The sequence below is a fragment of the Telopea speciosissima genome, chromosome 10 (genome assembly GCF_018873765.1).
Source record: "Telopea speciosissima isolate NSW1024214 ecotype Mountain lineage chromosome 10, Tspe_v1, whole genome shotgun sequence".
Classification (NCBI taxonomy): domain Eukaryota; kingdom Viridiplantae; phylum Streptophyta; class Magnoliopsida; order Proteales; family Proteaceae; genus Telopea; species Telopea speciosissima.
In genome coordinates, this window is record NC_057925.1 from 25,930,606 (window position 1) to 25,951,075 (window position 20,470).

The window sequence follows — 20,470 nt, forward strand, 5'->3', positions numbered from 1 at the left end:
TTTCTTGCACCTCACATAGGTTCTCGTTTTTTCTACAGCGACGCGGGTCTTGGAAGCTTTTGAAAATCTAGACTTGACCATGTTGCCGGGTCTTGGACGTGTTTTAAGCTCCGAGGTTAATCTTATACCCACCGCACAATAGTTAATGGTAGACGTACGCATTAAAGCTAACAATCTCCCCTATATAAGAAGCCCAATTGGTGCTGATATAATACATTCACTTACTCTGAGCTTCTTTTGTTATTTTTCCTTCATCATGGCTACATGTTCTTCAACAGGAACCAACTTCCCTATTGTTGCTGCCACAATGCTACTTTTTGGGCTGCTAATGGCAAGCCTAGACACAATAGGTCTCTCTCTCTCTCTCTCTCTCTCTCTCTTGTGTCTAAATTGTGCATAGTGTGGGCAACAAGGTAGGTTATCCTCAACATTGATTAAGGACTCAAGATGGAATAATCCGGTTGAGTTATCTATCCCACTACAGAAACCGGATTACATACTTGGGTAGCCCTTTTTGGGTCAAACTTGGCTGATTTGGATGAAACTCAGCCCTTGATCTTCATCCATGTCTCACACTTACTGTTAGGACATGGTATGACCATTTTTCGGATTAGGGTTAGGTATGATATTCCAAAAGAGAATGGATCCTTTGCACGTATGTTCACCCGTACGTACATGTTAGGCGTCAACGCCCGTCACTTTTGCTTCCCCCTCTTAGTCATTTAAATGGTAGGAAATAGGACAGGTGTATATGTACGTATGTAGATGTATATATAATTGTGTATGTATGCATGCTCTTATTCCACATCCTGCAGGATATTGTTCATCTTTCTACTTATCTTGATACATGTTCTTTCACTCATGTTTCAAGGGAGAATAACAGTTGTGCTAACTCCCTAGCAAGGAGGGTGCTATCAGTAACGTGTGCAATGGTGTGGCCCATTTCCAATCCATGACTTGTTGATCCATGTAATCCTCAGCCATGAGCTTTCACGTTTTCATAATAAAACTCTTTTTACCAAAAAAAAAAAAAAAAGTGTTTTTAGGTTTTAGCTCCAATTCCTAATACAAGCCCAGGTAGAGGCCACAAAATTAATGTAGTTATTGTTGTTATTTGGTTGAGACAAAATGTACACCAAAGTTTCAATTGTAATCACAACTAACTAATTTTGGGCAATCTAATGCAGGGGCACAAACAGGTGTTTGTTATGGAATGAATGGCAACGATTTACCAACTCAACAGGAAGTTGTGGATCTATACAAATCTAAAAGTATCCCAAGCATGAGACTTTATGATCCAAACCAAGCAGCTCTCCAAGCTCTCAGCGGCTCCAACATTGAACTCATGTTGGGTGTCCCAAATGATGCCCTTCAAGGCATAGCCACCAGCACTTCCACTGCAAATGACTGGGTGCAAAACAATGTGGTAACCTACTCTTCTACTGTCAAATTCAAGTATATCGCTGTCGGCAATGAAGTCAGTCCTGTCAATGGCAATTCTCAATATGTAGACTATGTTCTCCCGGCGATGCAAAACATTCACAGTGCAATTGCTTCAGCTAGTTTACAAATCACAGTGACCACAGCAATTGACACTGGACTCCTTGGCACTTCCTACCCACCATCCCAAGGCGCATTCGGAGACGATGTGAGATCTTATATAGACCCAATTATTTCTTTCCTTGCAGAAAACAGTGCACCACTACTAGCAAATGTGTATCCTTACTTCAGTTACAAGGATAACACTGGTTCCATCAGCCTTTCCTATGCCCTATTTACATCATCATCAGTTGTGGTAACAGATGAGTATAGTGGTCTTGGATACCAAAACCTGTTTGATGCAATGGTCGATGCTCTCTACTCTGCTCTCGAGAAGGCAGGTGGTTCCAATCTGGCAATTGTTATATCAGAAAGTGGTTGGCCATCTTCAGGAGGTACGGACACAACTGTAGAAAATGCAAAGACGTACAATACCAATCTGGTTCAACATGTGAAGAGTGGAACCCCGAAGAAGTCTACATCTTTAGAGACTTACGTGTTTGCTATGTTTGATGAGAACGAAAAGAGTCCAGAAGAAGAGAAGCACTGGGGGTTATTCACTCCAGATCAACAAGCCAAATATGAAATTAGCTTCACCTAAACGTGTTGAAAGAGTGCAGATTGGTTTAGAAGGGGGTCTTATTTTCTGTGTTTTTTTTTTCTATCTTAAATAAATGAGGGTTACATATCTCCTTCTCAAAGGGGTCAGCTCTGAATTTATGTATGAAGAAGTTTATTAAAATAAAGAGCTAGTTTTTTCATAATACAATATTGCATTAGCACTACTATGATATTCTTAGCCTGACTTCTAGGTCCAGGAATATGTTGAACAGACAGTGCAGATAGTAGTGTCTGTGTGTCGGTTGTCATTGTTGTAGACAATGCTATGGTCCATGGGATGATGGTGGTTCACCTTGGTAAACCAATATATGATATTTATCGAGTTCCCTGATTTAGGGAATTCCAGGGTTGTCCTTAGGGAATCCTAGGGTTGCCCTAGGGCACCTAAGGTCATCCTATTTTCAATTTTAGGATTTTTCATGGTCGCCCATGGTGTCCTACAAGAACCCTATTAGGGTTTGGTATGACAAACCAATGCTCAGTCCATCTCTTAGACGTCTCATAAAATTATTGGGATCCTTGTCATAGTGAATAATCATCCCTATCTATCTCATGGATAGAGGGATCCATCCCACACCCGAATGCGCAGCGGAAAATAATCGATTCGGGTTACTTTCATATCCCATTAATAATCAATATAATTAATCAACAAGAATTAACATAGAATTGCTAACCTGATGAGGCTCAAGTATTACTCCTCCAACAAACAATGGTTCTTCCCCCGATGAGCACTCCAAGCAAACAGATCTGAAGCTCCAATGGTGCAACCAAGTTTCTTTAGCCAATCCTAGATGCTCTTCAGTTCTTCAAACACAGATCTGGGTTTCAAAAACCCTAACTCTCAAACAAAGTAGAGAGCAAGAAGAAGGAGAAGAAGAGATCATAAGAGAGAGAGAGAGAGAGGAAGCCAAAAATCATTCAAGAGGGGGGGTAGCCAAAAAGGTGGAGCACTGTTTCCCCCCTCTGCATTTTTTGTGCTTTTTATAATACTAAGGTTTCTAAAACTCTAGATGGGAAAAATAAAATCCCAATGAGAGTCAGACTCTCTCTCTCTCCTTGTGTGGCTATTCTGTTTAAACTCAAAGTGCTTCTAATTGGTGAAGAAGCACAATCTAATAGGGAATGTTATAATTAATTAATTATTTTAATTTATGAATAATTAAAATTAGCACCAAATCTATTAATTAAATAAAGAATCAATTATTTTAGCAAATACCAAATAACTCCCTACATGATAATAAATAATCATGTACAACCCCCCCTCACTAATCAACACCATCATTATGGAATCTAGGGCATGTACACTTGTACTGCCAAACCCCATTCCATAGCACATGTCCATATAAGAGTGTCTGTGTATTTGATCTGGTCCCGCAAAACTCGATAAAACATTTTATTCGAATGACTACATATAATCTATTATTTTATGTAAAATAGGTTTTACAAAAATCATTTCCAAAAAGGCACTGGATCCAGATTCCGATCCGACCATACACAGACAACCTCAATCTTGGTGTTCCCCAATCAGGCAGTGGTGACCATGTTGAGTAACGACTTCACTCACAAAGAGTTCGTGCATTCCCAGAACACCGGTTTTGACTCACTTGAGTCTCAATCATTGATGAACCAAAGAATGCGATTACACTTTGCAGCAACAGGGTTCCCTCAGGTAAAGGGTGTCGGTGACATATGTCTATCCCTTCCTACACCTGGCAGTAATACATGAGGGAATTGACAAAGTAGATTCTTCGCCAATACACACATCGATCATGTGAGTACTCGCATTCGTACCTTGACATCACATGTCTAGGCATACCCAATGCGATGACCATATGATAAGGGTGCCCAGCCCAAACTCTAGTCGTGACTACTATTTTAAGTAAAATTTACGGACACAAAATGCTCAAAAAGTTTATATCGCATGTGATAATATTAAACTAAAATGTATAAAGGTTCAATACAAAGTAAAACCGGATTGAACCAGACCAAATTGGATTTGATGGACACAAATCCAACAATCTCCTACTTGTACATCAAAGCCACTTTCCTACACATTTTAAATCCATGCCCTCCATGAGTTTTTCAAACACTCTAAGAGACAAACCCTTTGTCATGGCATCTGACACATTTTCAGTTGTGTCCACTTTGGAGACACTCACGTCGCCCTGCTGGATAATCTCTCTGATGCGGTGATACTTTCGCTGCATGTGCTTGTTCCTCTGATGAGTCCTAGGCTCCTTAACTTGTGCAATGGCCCCTCTGTTGTCACATAACAGGGAATAGGGCCTTTGAAAAGGTCAGGGACAACCTCCAAATCTGATAAGAATTTCCTCAGCCAAACACCTTCTTTTGCTGCATCATAAGCTACAAGGTATTCTGCTTCGATAGTGGAATCGACTGTAGATTTCTGTTTTGCACTCTGCCACACAATGACACCTCCACCCATTAGATACACCATCCCAAACGTGGATTTTTTGTCATCCTTGTCAATTTGGAAATCTGAGTCTGTGTAACCCAGAACTGACAATTGATCAGATCCAAAAACCAATAAATTGTCCTTTGTCCTTCTCGGGTACTTGAGGATATTCTTGATAGCACTCTAATGGTCTCGTCCAGGGTTAGACTGGTAAGGACTTATGATACCTACTACATAGCAAAGGCCCGGCCTCGTACACAACATAGCATACATAAGACTCCTTACTACAGAGGCATAGGGAATCCTCTTCATCTCTTCAATGTCCGCCTGAGACTGAGGACATTGAGATCTGGAAAGACTGACTCCACGTCAGAAAGGGACACTTCCTCATTTGGAGTTCTCCATGCTAAATCTGACCAGAACTTTGTCTATATAGGTAGCCTGTGATAAGCCTAGCATCCTTTTCTGGCGATCTCTCACGACTTTGATCCCAAGGATATAGCTAGTTTTACTAAGGTCTTTCATCGAGAACGTTGTGGACAACCACTGTTTCACTGATGAAAGAAACCCCACGTCGTTACCCATCAACAATATGTCATCTACATATAAAACAAAAAAACATACCGTACTCCCACTGATCTTCTTGTAAACGTATGGTTCATCTATCTTTTGATCAAAACCAAAAGATTTGATTGATTGATCAAACCTGATGTTTCAGCTTCTGGAAGCCTACTTCAGTCCATAAATGGACCTCTGCAATTTGTATACTTTTCTTTCTTCCTCTAAGGAAGATAACCCCTCTGGCTGTTACATGTAGATTTCTTCTTGAAGAAATCCATTCAGAAATGCAATTTGCACATCCATCTGCCAGATCTCATAATCAAAGTATATGGCGATAACCGGTAAAACCCTATGGACTTTATCATCACCACTAGTGAAAAGGTTTCCTCATAGTCTATACCTCTTTCTGAGTATAGCCCTTTGCCACTAGTCTCGTTTTGAATCTTTTGACCTTTCCATTTGGACCCTTCTTCCTCTTGAAGATCCATTTGCATCCAATCAGCTTAACGCTAAGTGGTGGATCAACCAGAGTCCAGACCTTATTGGAATGCATCAAATCGATTTTAGAGCGCATTACCTCCAGCCACCTAATGGCATCAACATCCTTAAGAGCCTCAGAGTATGTTATCGGATCATCATCTGATTCAACCGATACTATGTGGAATTCTTCCACTGTTTACTCCTCTTCGGTAAGAAGAGTAAGCCTGGTGGGTTGTTAACAGTCCTCCCACTACGTCGAGGTTCTTGAGGTGTTGGTATTTTTACGGGTATGTCAATTGGTCTCACTTCTGGAAGTGAAGTTCCTGAGTTATCCAATAACTCTTTAATAACTATAGGTTCATAACTCTTGGTCAACATCTTGAAGTCCTGGATTTCAACTTGTCTGTCTGTTGCTTTCGCGAATGTTCTATGCAACCCCATACCCTAAGGTGTTGAATGCTGGGCTTTCGCCCTTTCCACAACTCAAAGGGTGTCTTAGCTACAGACTTGGATGGAACCCTATTCAAGATATAAATAGTCATTTCTAAGACCCCTAGAAAGAGAGTGGTAGCTCACTATATGTAAGCATTGTCTGGATCATATCCAATAGAGTCTGATTACGTCATTCGGATACACCATTTTGTTGTAGTGTTCCTGGATTAGTGAGTTGACTAACTATCCCTTGCGATATGAGATATCCTTTAAATTCATCTGATAGATACTCCCCTCCACGATCTGATTGTAAGGACTTAACGTATTTATCAAACTATCTTTCGACCTCGGCTTAGAACTCTTTGAGTTTATCAAAGGCTTTCGATTTTCTACGCATCTAGTATATGTAACTATATCTAGAGTAATCATCAGTGAAAGTTATAAAATACTCATACCCACACCTTGCTTGTATATTTATAGGCCTATACACATCAGTATGTATTAACTCTAACAGATCTGTGGCTCTAGTACCTTTATTGCTAAAGGGTTTCTTGGTAATTTTACCCTGAAAGCATGACTCACAGGTAGGGAATGGTTCCACCCTCAGACACACTAAGGACCCATCCCTTACCAATCAACTGATTCGGTCCAAATTAATATGACCTAATCTTAGATGCCATATATATGTTGAATTCACTGGAGCTGCTTCCCGTTTCAAATCAACATTCGAAACAACATTCATTTTAATAGGGAAATCTAAGAAGTACAATCCACTTTTCATATATCCAGATGCCACAAAAGAATTATTAAAACGAATAATTAATTTAGAATTAAAGGAAAAACTATACCCATCCAAAATGAGTTTTGAAACTGAAATAATCTTTCTCTTAAAAGAGGGTGCATAGTAACAATCCTTTAAAACCAAATTAACTGAACTAAAATTTAAAATATAAGTTCCCACAGCCATCGCCATGGTTTCAGCTCTAGTGCCTATCCAAAGACGCACCTCATTTCTTTCCAGATTCCTTGTCTCCTTGAACCCCTGCAAATCATTGTAAATGTGAACAGTGGAACCACTATCCACCAACTAAGAATTGGTTAGTTCAAATGACAAATTAGATTCATAAAGAATGTAAACATCACATGTACCTTCTTTAGCAGCCTCAGTATCATCTGGCTTTTTGTATTTCGCAGAAGCCAGGAATGTCTGATACTAAAAGCTTAATATTGAATAGAGGCTAATGATGCCTTCAACCATTACAACAACGGATATATATAGGCAATACAACGAACAATACAATCCACGGACTTAACACAACTTGAAATCCACAGATTTAACACAGCTTGAAATCCACGAAGCATCCAACACATAAGACTTGTGACATGACAAGACAAGATACAACAACTTTAGAACTTTAAACTAATACATGATAAGATATGACAAAGTAAACCACTACTTTATTCCATCTCGAGATTGCTAGAGGAGTCAGTGCCTGTGCGGTAGTGGAAGTATTGGTGAACTTCATATCCCACGTGTTGCCACATGATATGACGGATCAGTGGGTGTTGCAACACATTATTGACATCCCATGCTGTGCGGGTGGAGTTGAGAAGGATAGGAGGTAAAGTAGCTGGGTCCACCTGATTTGCGGTACATATGGTTCTCATGAACTATCTCCATCATTCCCGTGTAGATTCATTGTCATCTCTTTGGGCAAAGAGGTCATCATCACTAGTTCCAATAATGGAGAAGGACGGGCTATAGGCTATGAGATGGTGATCAAGGATTGGGGGTTCAACAAGGGCAGGGTGAATATGGTCAATAGGTCAATGGAAGAGGATGGTGACAAAGACGTGATCGTGAGGCTGGCTGGTCAACACATTAATCCAATGTGGTATACGGACAAAGAGTTGGAGAAACCTCGCAAAATGAGAAGGAACTACTAGGTGAAGAAAAGTGTTGGGCCTGGATGGTAACCTATATCTGGAAGAGGTTTGCCATAAGTAGTGGATGAGGGCAGGGATGGAGAAACACATGGTAATTTTATGAACAACTAACAGGTGCCAAAAGAACACCACAAACTCCTTTTCAAACATATAATACTGGGTGATGGTGAAAAGAGTTAGGTATGGGTAATCTGGGTGACAAACCATCCAATCGTATTAAAGGCCATACCTATGGGCAAGGACTGCAAGGAGGGATTGGTAGGTTTGGGTACTATAACTAACCATAGTCCTTCCAGAAATGTCAGAGTAGATTTCGAGAGGAAGAGTTGGTAGAAGATGGGCAAGATTAGGTAGGGGGAGGTTTGGTGATGGTGGTTCAGATGGTCCTGGGTCATTTTGATTGGATCGGGAAGATGAAGCATGGGGACGAGAGGAAGGCCAGAGTGGCATACAAAGGACAGGAATGGATGAATGGATTGGCCTTTTCATCCAAGAAAGGAAGTCTGCGAGAATGTTATCTCTGCCTTTTATGTGTTTGACCTAAAGGACCACTGAGAAAACCAGCCTGCCCATCGGAGGAGCTGAGGCTCGAGAAGAACCTTTTGCTTGAATTGAAGCATTTTTGGGAAGGAAGACATATCCATCTCAACTTGGAAGATGTGACCAATGAGGTAAAATTGAAACTTTTCAATACCACGCCTGACTGCCAATATTTCCTTGAAGGTAGAGTGATAATGCTATTCTTCTGGCTTAAAATGTGCGCTTTTGTATCCGCAGACCTTCCTGGTTCCATTCTTTGCTTCTTCTAAAAGAACTGTTGCCCATTACTCATCACTTGCATTGGTTTGCAAGATTCTGAGTCCTGTAAAAGGGATTTGGAGAGGGGGCAGATGCTGGGCAATATCTTTGAGAGTCCTGACTGCCTTGGTGTGATCCGCCGTCAATAGGGGAGGATTTTTCTTAAGAAGTTTATTCAAAGGTCCTGTATGCTGGGTCTGATGTGGAATGAACTCAGTAATATAGTTGATTATTCCAAGGAATTGCTAAAGTTGGTTCACAATGAGAGGACCATCGGGGAACTGGAGAAGAGACTTCCCAATATGAGGTTGAAGTTCATATTTTCCTTTGTTAATTATGACACCAAGGAAATCTATTTTAGAGACTCCAATCTCCATTTTTTTGGGTGAGAGCATGATTCCATATTGCATAGTGATGGCATGAAATTGGGACAATAACTAGTGGTGCTCCTCTTCTGTCTTAGAAAAGAGAAAGATGTCCAATGTAGATAAGTGCCTGGGTCTAGATAGGTGCATAAATTTTCATCATGGCCTTTTGGAAGAGAGATGGGGCGACCTTGAGACCGAATGGCATGACATTCCAATGAAAATGGTATCCAGGGATGCAAAAGCCTGTCTTGGGTCGATCATCCGGGTGAATACCAAGCTGCTAGAATCCTGCCTTTAAGTCAAACTTACTAAAAATTGTCGCTTCTGAAAATTGCAACATAAGGGTCGCTCTTGTTGGTAATGGGAATTTATCATCTGCCAGGAATGCATTGAGGAGTTGGTAATTGATGACGATCCTGAGTTTGCCTCTGGATTGTTCTGCTCTCTTGTTAACATAGAATGCTTCACATGCCCAGGGAGAGGATGTTGGTTCAATAAGACTTTGGGCTTATAGGAGGGTGACTTCTTCTCTTGCAAGAGCAAGATGGGATGGATTCATGCCTGTGTGGCTGGCTTTAGTTGGATTTGCATCTTCATTTTTCGTGAAGGGAAGCTTGATGAAAAATTGTGGATTTTGCCATAGGGGGTGATCGCACTTGGTAAGGAATTCAGTGTGAGAATCAACACAACACTAAGAGATCAACTGTTGCTTGATATCTGTAAAAGGAATGGTTAGAAAAAGATTAGGAACTATTGTCCAAGGGAGAAATTGTTTTTTATAGGTCAGACCATTGGCACTCCATTAAAGAGAAGGGAGTTTGCTGAGGAGGTTAAAACCAATAAGAGCATCTCGACCAGGTAGGGAGGACCCTAGGACTCTATGGCTAATGACCAAATTGGGAAATATTTTGAACTTAACTGGGTCTTTAGAAATAAGATCCATTGAAAAGGTCTTACCATCAGCTGCAGTAAAGTACTTCTTGTGAGGTTTCCAACAGCAAGACGGTAAAACATGGGGTTCCAAGATGGTCATGGTTGCCCCAGTGTCAAAGTATCCAATAATCTTGACGGGACGGTCCCATGCTGCGGGGACAATGTATAAGGGAGCTAAGGGAAGAAGGACCTTAGCAGCTGGGAGTGACTGTAAGGGTAACGGTGGAGATGGGGGTGGAGGATTAGAGTAGAAGAGGGGGTAGACGGGTTCAAATCCGTCGGACTCAGTTTCAGACTCAGATTCTGTCTCTGAAAACTATACTTCCAAAGCAAATAAGAGATTTGGGAAGGATTCTTCATCGATAGAGTATAGTGACACTATATCCACATCTACTTCATTATTGGTGTTAAACCTGGCCAACATATGCATGAGGTTAGTCTTCTTCTTTTTGTTAGGTCAATTTTTGGCAAAATGGCCTTTCTTCCCACAAGAGTAGTAGGTATCGGAAGTCTTTCCTCAAAATTTCTTCCTTTTGAAGTATCTGTATCTCTTGTTCCTAGAGTGCTTGTGGGATGGATGGGAGTGGTTTGCTCACCTATGGGGAGCTGATCTGCGCCTATGAATCCTGGAGAAGTGTGATTGCTTCTTTGGGGGACAAGTACAACTCTTATCCTTGCATTTGATCTTCAGGTACGAAGTGTCACAAGTGTCTTTGAGCTTTTCTGTGGTCTTCTCCCATGTTTTGAAAAATTGTTGTTGATCACAAAGCCTTTGGAGAGAGAAGTTTGAATTTCCTTATATAGTCTGCCAAGAGTGATCTGATGAAGTTGGAGACCTTGGATATGTAAATTCTTTGCTGCATCTTTGCCCAGGGGCTCTGGAAAAGAATTCAAGAAGACTTGCTTCATATTTACATCATCAAGACCGCCAAGAATGTAGAATCGGTCCATCATTCTGGTAAAATGTTTTTCAAGGTCTAATTTCTGGAAAGAGTAGCATTTCATCTAGAAGTATTCTTCCCGGGCTTTAACCCTGTTGCTCTCAATCGGACTTATGAATTCATTACAAAGCTGGGATACAAATTCATCAATACCTATTTGTACCCATTGTAGCTGCCTATAAGGGCCAAGGGACATGTACCATTCTCGTAAGGTGCCATGCGTTCTTGCCAGAAACTTTGTAATAGCCGCACGAGAAGTCATTCCCTCTTGAAGCAGTTCAGAAGTCAACCACGCATGGAATTCTAAGATCTTATTAGGCCATTTATGGAATGGAATTCCATCAAAAGTGAACAACTGCTTGGGATCCTGATTTTGATAAGGCTAGTAATTTGGCATCGAAGCCTGTTGGTTGACCTGGGGAGCATTTTTGCCTAAGTGGTCCTCATCATCCGAGATGATGGGATCAGTGACTCCAGTACCTGCCTGTTGGTTCTATTGGTTCAGCTGAGTATTTGGTTGGGTTACAAAAGCAGGGGAAAATGGTAGTTAGACTCAGTGGAGGATTTAGACATGGTAGAATTGGAATCCTGGTGGCCTTGCACGGAGAGAACTATGATGGACGATTTAGAGGTAGAATGGAGTTGTTTCAAAAAAGTACTCAAGAGATTTGGGTTCTTTATAGGAATCAATAGGGAACAGGCTGGCTGGGTAGATTGTGGTTTGGTAGCAGGAGGGACATATGGAATGAAGCTAGGTGGCCTTGATGGGGCTGTATAGGCTGGTTGAAATGTAGGTTGGGAATAAGACTGATAGCTTGTCTAATATGGCTGATAACTTTGTTGTGGAGAGTGATGTGATGTAGATCTTTCCCGAGAGGAAGATGAGGAAGTGGACCTATCTCGAGAGGAGGATGATGATTTTCGCTGCCCGATGCGTCTCTAGTCACGTTGTAATTCCTTGAGTAATTCTGTCGGGAAGGTATGCTATATATTTGAAGAATCAATTTCAATGACAGGATGAGACTCAAGGAAGAATGGACCGGGAGACGTCTGAAGTAGAGTCTGTACCTAACAAAACTATTCTTCTAATGCTTTCTTTTCCTTTTCACGAACATAAATGAGGGCAGACGCATATGCAACGTCCTTGACTGTTGTAGCTATATGCATAAGTTCATTATGCAAAGCTTCGATCTTCTCCTTGAGATATCTGACATCCAGGTCTTATTTTTGTAGGGCCAAAGTGGTGTGTTCTTGGTAGGACACAATTTTCTGAAGATATTGGTTATGAACTATAGCATTCTCTGCTTGCCAGTTCAGCTGAGCTTGAACAGAAGAGTTTCCTGGCCGATGGCCATCCTGTTCCACCGTATTTGGAGGAGTGACCTTCCAACGATGCATTCTCTGGTTAGCATCTTTATCATCAGCAACTGGGGGGAAATTCTTGCTGATTGAGGAGGACGATCCATTGCCCATCATATAGCAAGGTATGGGTGGAGGATAGCAACACCCTAACGAGCAGGGTTTCTTGTTACCATACTCAACAATGAACTGATATTTTCCGGGATCATCACCAAGAGGGCCAACATTTGGACAACCGCGTTGGTAGCGTTGCCAAAGAGGATCCGAGACTTTCTTCTTCTTTTTCTAAGAGGGAGATTTTTGACGCCTTGGAGGTTCATCATCTTCATCAGTTTGATAACAATCTGGATAGTCACAAACGTCGAACCATTTGTGGCCTGTAGGACTCTGAAATCGATAGATTAGGTTTCCATTGGCATCAAAAGCATCAATGGGGACTTGAGGCAAACGAGCTGGGAGGTCTTCAAGAAGAATGGAGACTGCCAGACACATATTGGCTGGTTTTGGAAAATGGACCTCTATCTTTCCTCCTTCCAAACGCTTGTTAGAAGGGTCAGTAGAAACAATCGGAGGAGTAGCCACATGTGTCGATTCATAAGCTGTGATCCAAGATTCTGGGATCAGCTTGACTAGGTCAGATCGACTGAGCTGTCGGGGAACATGTGTCATGGTGGGTGTTCTGTCAAAGTTGATATGTAGAAACAAGGCTGAATCATTACTGGTATGGCCAATATTGAGATTTAAAGCATAGTTCTGGAGCCTGTAACAGATCTAGTAGTGTAAGGTTGCTACAATGGCAAATTCTACCTGAGGTGCGCCAGTGATATGGATGAGGAACTTCCATGCAGTGGGAAGATTGGGGTCCTTCAGGGAGATATTATAGTTAGGATATAGAGTGTAAAAAACTGTGCCATCATTCAGAGTAGTCTGAACATTGGTGATGGTAGCATGTGGGTATTGCTTGAATCTCGTATCCAGGAGATCTAGTTTCATCACCATGGGAAGACCCTTTCGACCATGCAAGGTAAGAGTGATCTTTACTGCATTGAGATGAAGATGAGTGTATCCTAAAGCAAGCCATTGCCGAATGAGGTCAGGGCTTATCTTAATGGGGAAATACTATTCTTTGCTAAAAGCCGTCACCTGATTCTGAGAAAATAGAGGTGCCTGAACATATTCCTTTAAACCAAGGGTTTTCCTCGGTGAAAGAATGGTCTTAATTTTTTTGGTGAAGGATGATGGATTCTGAGGGAATACATCATAAGGATCCAGAATGAGAAAATTTGTAGGGTGGATCTGTTAATCCACCTTAGCTACATGTATCTGAGGGAATGTAATTGAGGAAGAGCTTGAGGAGGAAGGTCTTGGAGGTTGTAAAGCCATGACTTATGATGACGAAGAGTTCACCTACTAGATGGAGATGCTTTGTCCGAATGGTTTCCAAAGAGGTATCAAAAAAAGTACCACAGTCTATCTGAATCTGGAAATAATAGACGCGGAAGGTTTTTCGAGCATGTAACTGGCATTTACAATGGCCTCATGCCTAGGACCCATACCTGGTGCTCAAGGACTCTTATCTACGTATAAACATTCAAGATCACAGACAAATGAAAATGCCATTCCTTTCTGATGGAGAGGATCCTTTATGAAGGCAACCCCAAAGCATACTTGGATAAGGCAGAAATAGGACCTCAGAAGAAAACCGTCTGGGAAAGAGCAGAGCTCCCTCCAGTAAGCAAAAATAGGAATTTAAAACAGTTCCTTTTCCAGTGACCCTCCTTCTTGCAAAAGAAGCACCTGGTTTTAGCTTTCTTATTGCCAGACTTTCCACCCTTTAGGTTTCAAGGGCTTACCTTTATTTCCCTTTTTCTTCTTCTTCCCATTTAAATAAGGCTTCACATCAGTAGCATAGACCTCAGCCTTATCCTTTTTCAAGGTGGCCTCCATTTCAACCAGTGCATTAGCAAGCTCAATGAGCTCCAGTTCTTGTATGACATCTTAAAGGATGCATAGACGGAGGTGAGTGATGCTAAGATCAGATCAGTTTTGTGCCGCAGCTCAAACTTGGTCCCTATGGATTCCAGTTTCTCAAATAGATTAGTCACTTTCATGATATGGTCCATCACTGGAGACCTTTGGGTCATACTGCAGTTTTGGATCTGACCCACTACATCACAGTGTGCATCTGTCAGCTACCAGTTGAACAATTCAGCAAGCTTATCCATTTTACTACCTGAGGTAGGTATGTCCTTAACTGAGTCCAATACTGACTTCTCCAATGATCTTAGGATATAAAGCGATACCTTGGAGTCCCTCTTAAGGAAATCTTGCATCTCCTCATATGCCTCAAAATAATTCGGGTCGGGTTGAGGAGGAACTTGTTCAACAAGAACTGTGTATAGTCCTTCTGCAGTCAGGAGCAATTTAATGCTCCGGTACCAATCGACATAATTTGTGCCATTTAATTTGTATTCACTAATGAGTGTTAACAGGTTGAAATTAACGGCATCCATTGAGTAATAATCTACACATGTACAAGTAAAAACACATGCATATTAATAACCATTGATAAAAAATAAGCATACACATCCATGGTCTTTCATGATTTAGGTCTCCCTCATGATCCAAAAAATGAATTGGATACCTACAACCCTTGCATGCATAACTTAACCTGTCGAGAGTCATTATACACATCGTGGTAGTGTGGACTAAGTTGTCCACCTCATGGGCTTCCAATATTTTTGGCCACCTGGGTGTCATGCCCAGATCCTGTCGACTAACATACACCCAAGTCATGCATTTACCTATTGCATTGGTTAAAATCATGGGATCATGAAAAATGACCCACTATTGCAGTACCCTCTCACTATCCATATCCTAACGTATCTAGATAGAGGTAAATATAGATAACCATGTGATAACAAGCCTGGCAATGTCCTGTCAGCGTATGCATGGTCATATCACATAATCTCTACATTTATCTTCAATAGGAGACATGGACATGTCTACTAACTTAGACTAGTCTATATCATACATGTATTATGATTAAAAAGAGATTAAGCAACTCTCACATACATATCAGGGATGGAATCAAATAATATAATTAGTCAAGATTAATTAAAAGTGATTATGGGATGGCGGCATTTTTATCAGAAGCAATTAAAGAACCCTCCCAATAAAAATAAAACTAATAACTTTCTTTTAATTAGGGGTGCAACAATCATGGCATGGATGCCACGCCTCGATTATCTCCTCCGCCCGAATACGTCTTCAACGTAGGTGATTTACATCTCCATAAGCTTTGAGCGCCACATGTGGATCATCATCAACATGCCCTGGGAGTCCTAACTCCTCTAAAATTACAATGAAAACCTAGGAAAAATATTCTATACACTTTCCTTTCCATAATAAAGAAAGCCCGCATGGAGAAACCAACCCACCATTTTAGGCTGCCCAGGGGTGGAGTACATTTCTTTATAAAAAAGAAAAGGGGAAAAAGAGGAGGAGAGAGAAGCATCACATCCACCCATAATCCCAATGCATCACATACATCAAATTACCATCCATGTTATTAGATAGCTAATCCCATAATCCACATAGGCAAGTAACATTATGTATAGGGCCCACAATCATATGGATCATTCCAGAAAAATGGCATCACATCTCATGTGAAAATATGTACCCAAAAACAACTTGTTCACAAGTGTGTGAAGGGAAGGATCTCTTCACCCATCATCCTCCTCCAATCCGCAAAACCGTTAAAAATTAATTAAATACTCTATTTTATAATTTTTTTTTGTCCTTCTAGAGGGAAAAACACTGCCAAACACTCAGGGCAGCAATCGCATGGCGGGATAGCAACACTGGGCGCACACAGCCTGCATAAAGGCAGACCACGCGTGCACTGGGGTGCTGGCCGCGTGCAGGTTGCAGCCTGCATCGCACGCGGGCACGTGGTACAAGCCACGGCCCTGCTGCTGCTACTGCACACCGCATGCGCCAAGCGTAAGCCACGGGCGTACAGTGGTAGCAGGCCATGCGCAGTGAACCTAGGGTACCAATTTTTTTTTTACTTAATTTGGAATAATGGGATTTATCCCATGAAGGAATAAAAATTAAAATAATCATAAAATCAAAAATTCCATCATCATACACGGTCAAGGTTGTTACAACAACCATAACCACCCATGTGCACATGGCAAGGTTGTTACATGAATAAATACCTTGTAACCACCCATGTGCATATTGGAAGGTTGTTACAACCATAATAGAAACCATGTGCAACCATCCATAACCATATTCAACCATGAATATTCTAATAAAAAGATTGCATCCCTAACATGATAATTGTATACAATTACTTATATGATATCCATGGGTGAGAAAGGTGGCTTTGATACCATATTGTATGTAATGCTACGGTCCATGGGATCATGGTGGTTCACCTTGATAAACCAATATATGATATTTATCGAGTTTCCTGATTTAGGGAACTCCAGGGTTGTCCCTAGGGAACCCTAGGGTTGCTGTATGGCACCCTAGAGTTGTCCTAGGGCACCCTAAGGGCATCCTATTTTCAATTATAGGATTTTCCATGGTCGCCCATGGTGCCCTACAGGAACCCTATTAGGTTTGGTATGACAAACCAATGCCCAATCCATCTCTTTGACGTCCCATAAAATTATTGGGATCCATGTCATAGTGAATAATCATCCCTATTCCATGTCATGGATAGAGGGATCCATCCCAGACCCAAATGCGCAACGGAAAATAATCGATTCAGGTTACTTTCACATCCCATGAATAATCAATATAATAAATCAATAGGAATTAACATAGAATTGCTAACCTGATGAGCCTCAAGTGTTGCTCCTCCAATAGACAATGGTTCTTCCCCTGATGAGCACTCCAAGCAAACAGATCTAAAGCTCTAATGGTGGAGGCAAGGTTCTTCAAGCCAATCCTAGATGCTCTTCAGTTCTTCAAGCACAAATCTGGGTTTCCAAAACCCTAATTCTTAAACAAAGTAGAGAGCAAGAAGAAGGAGAAGAAGAGATCACAAGAGAGAGAGAGAGAGGAAGCCAAAAACCATACAAGAGGGGGGGGGCAGCCAAAAAAGTGGAGCACTTTTTCCCCCTTAGCCTTTTTTGTGTTTTTTTATAATACTAAGGTTTCTAAAACCCTAGATGGGAAAAATAAAATCTCAGTGAGAGTCAGACTCTCTCTCTCCTTGTTTGATTGTTCTGTTTAAACTCAAAGTGCTTCTAATTGGTGAAGAAGCAGAATATAATAGGGAAGGTAAATCTCAAGTACGACATGCTAGGGGGTTCGGACCCGAAAATATCAAATACAGGTGGATCGAATATAAGCACAGGTCATAGCTCAGATGTGGGTCTGATAGGCTTCCTAGGAACGAAGGATCCCGAACTTAGTTTTCCATTTACATATTCTGGGGTTCTTTCCAATCATTTGGGCCTCATTAATCTTATGATTAATGTCAGTTGGGAGCTTTAAATACATTTTGGCATTCTTTCTATGAATCTAATTAAAGTTTTTTAGATGGACTAAGCAAATCCAAACAGGGTTGCCACTAGCCTATGAGGTTTCATGAATGGCTTTCACTTGTACAAGGTCTCCTTATCCCATGACTTGAGCTCGGAATGGACAAATTCCCACCCCATTCTATGTTTCGTCAGATAATACTTGGTCTAAGAGTAACGAATAGGGTTCTAGCTTATTAATTAATTTAGGTTCCCTTGGTCATGAGGTTTAAGGATTTTCATCCTCAAGACACTCATTCCCCTTTCATATAGGATGAAAACCACAGCTTTACTAATGTCTGTCATCATTTTCTGTTGGCTGGTCTGGCTGGCGCAGGCCCTAACATTTGACCTCTAAGTATAAAATGAAGATCAACAATCAACACGAATAGATCAAACAATATGGGTGTAAGTTTAGGATATAGGCATATAATCATCACATATAAGTGTGGCCACAAGGTCTCAAAAATTTGGGTTCCATTTCCCAAAAGAAAACGGATGGACTCATGGACGGAATCATTGATGTGAGTCCATTCGTAGCTCCATCGCAAAACAGGCATGACAGATTAACGGACGTATCATGTAACATGAATCCGTTCGTTCGTCCGTTCTCAGAGATCTTTGTTTGATAAAAATACTGAAACGAACGGAACTACGAACGGAATCACAATGATGGATCTGTTCAATGTTTCGTGCTATTCTAGGAACAAAAAATTACAATTTTGTGCTAGTGGATTCACAGATGGAATCCCGATGGTGGATCCGTTCGTGTGTCTGTTCGCTAAATCTTATAAAAACACAGCCACGAGTTTTTCAAACTCATTTTGGCTCCAAAAGGGAAGAACAGAACCGCAGCGCTAGGGATCTCTAAGAGGCTCCCATTCATGCCTCCCTCACCCCTCTCTTGGTGGTTTCAAGGCTCAAGGCATCAAGGTTCAACTCCACTGCTCCAAGGTAAGGGTTCTTTCCCTACTTCTCTCTCCTTTCCCTGATTTCCTCTCCCTACTTCCCTAGGGTTTTTAGTTCTTCCCCTTTTTGTTCATTCTACTTCCTTTGTTCAAAGGGCAAAAATCATTAGGGATTAGTATGTATATGAAGGTCTTTGTTTGTCTCTCCAATCCATGTGAATACCAAAACCATGCCAAAATTTGATTGAGGCTAGGGTTTTTCGATTGATTCAAGCCCTAATCAATCAATGATACTATTTTAGTAAATTTTGTAGGCATATTGTGTCTTTGATTGAATTTAAAATTCTTTTCAAGGAATTCTAGAGATTATTTGTTAAGTTTACGATATTTAGGTGAATTATTTCAATTGTTTTGAGGTAATGGTTGAGATAGAATTCTCAAATTCTCGCTATTTTGGGAAAAACATCAAAGGCATGACTAATTTCATTGTATGCCCTAAAATTTCATGAAAAGTAATTTTACTGACATATCCTCAAGCATATTTCCTTGTTTGTGTGGTTGTTAGTATAGAATTTGAAATTCATCCCCTTTCCTTTTGCTCTATCACATTCAATCCTTGCCTCTTGTTGGGTTCTCACTCAAATTACTCGTTTGATATTTGATTGGGGGTATAGGGTAGCCAAGAGCATAGGTTGTTTCTACAAGTTACATCCCCTCATGTCCATGCTCTAGGGATTTATATATCTTATTCCTTTCTCCAAGTTAATCATACTTCTCAATGGTAATTATGTCTTATCTCATCATTGTGTAACCTTTCTCATCCAAGAGTTCCCATATAACACATGTATTTGCACCTATAATTGTATACACCCATCATATCTTATTTATTTAAGTTTAGCTCAATTATCATTGTCTTTTGGTGGTCTCTTATGTGTAAGGATTATCCATGGCTCCTCGCAGGAGAAATGATTTAGCCGTTGTGCCAGCTCTCCCTCTTGCCTTCAATGTTAGGCGATTTACATCAGTAGAGACCGAGGGAATTTACTGAGAGCATCTCCATGATAGAAAGATTTTGGTGGAGAGAGATACTGTAGAGGAGGAATTGATTGCCTTCAAGGTGGACATTAGATTCGGTAAGCTAAAGTGGAGCAGTATGTTGACCCATCCAGACTTCTACTACCCCACATTAGTTAGGGAGTTTTACTCCAATTTGGTGCTAGTCAAGGAGGATGTGGAGGGCATTAGGTTAACCTCATTCATGAAGGGGGTAACCATTGCCTTTAATGAAGTGGAATTGGAGATTCTTCTGAGCATTTCTGCTGAAGGAGACAGAGTCTACTATTATCCGGGCAGCGACCCTAACAGATGTCTGTCCTCTGCAGACAGTCAGAAGTTGTATAAGACACTTACCAATGACAAGACTGATGAAAATGATGACCTTTCAAGGTTCGGCCCCTCTTAGCGAGTTTTCACTTTCATCGCCAAGACCAACTTGGCTCCCTCTAAAGGGCACCACACTCATCCTCCTTTGATGGCAGCAACACTGACATACTCTCTCTATATTGGCTAGCAGACATGTCTTCTTTATGTGTTCATCCAGCACATGGCTCATGCGGTGGCCAATCCT

The 20,470-nt window shown here is 41.0% G+C and overlaps 1 protein-coding gene across 2 annotated transcripts; it reads left to right on the forward strand.

Annotated features, from left to right (window-relative positions):
• The first annotated feature begins 205 nt into the window (after window positions 1-205).
• LOC122641824 (glucan endo-1,3-beta-glucosidase-like) lies at window positions 206-13,757 on the forward strand. Of its 2 annotated transcripts, XM_043835130.1 has the most exons (3): window positions 206-350; window positions 1,188-2,066; window positions 13,744-13,757. In XM_043835130.1, exons 1-3 carry the CDS (start codon window positions 257-259, stop codon window positions 13,746-13,748), a joined length of 978 nt encoding a protein of 325 aa, XP_043691065.1. In that variant the 5' UTR covers window positions 206-256; the 3' UTR covers window positions 13,749-13,757. The 2 variants fall into 2 exon arrangements, with proteins under 2 accessions (XP_043691065.1, XP_043691063.1); XM_043835128.1 differs by lacking the exon at window positions 13,744-13,757 and having other exon boundaries at window positions 1,188-2,172.
• Window positions 13,758-20,470: the final 6,713 nt, after the last annotated feature.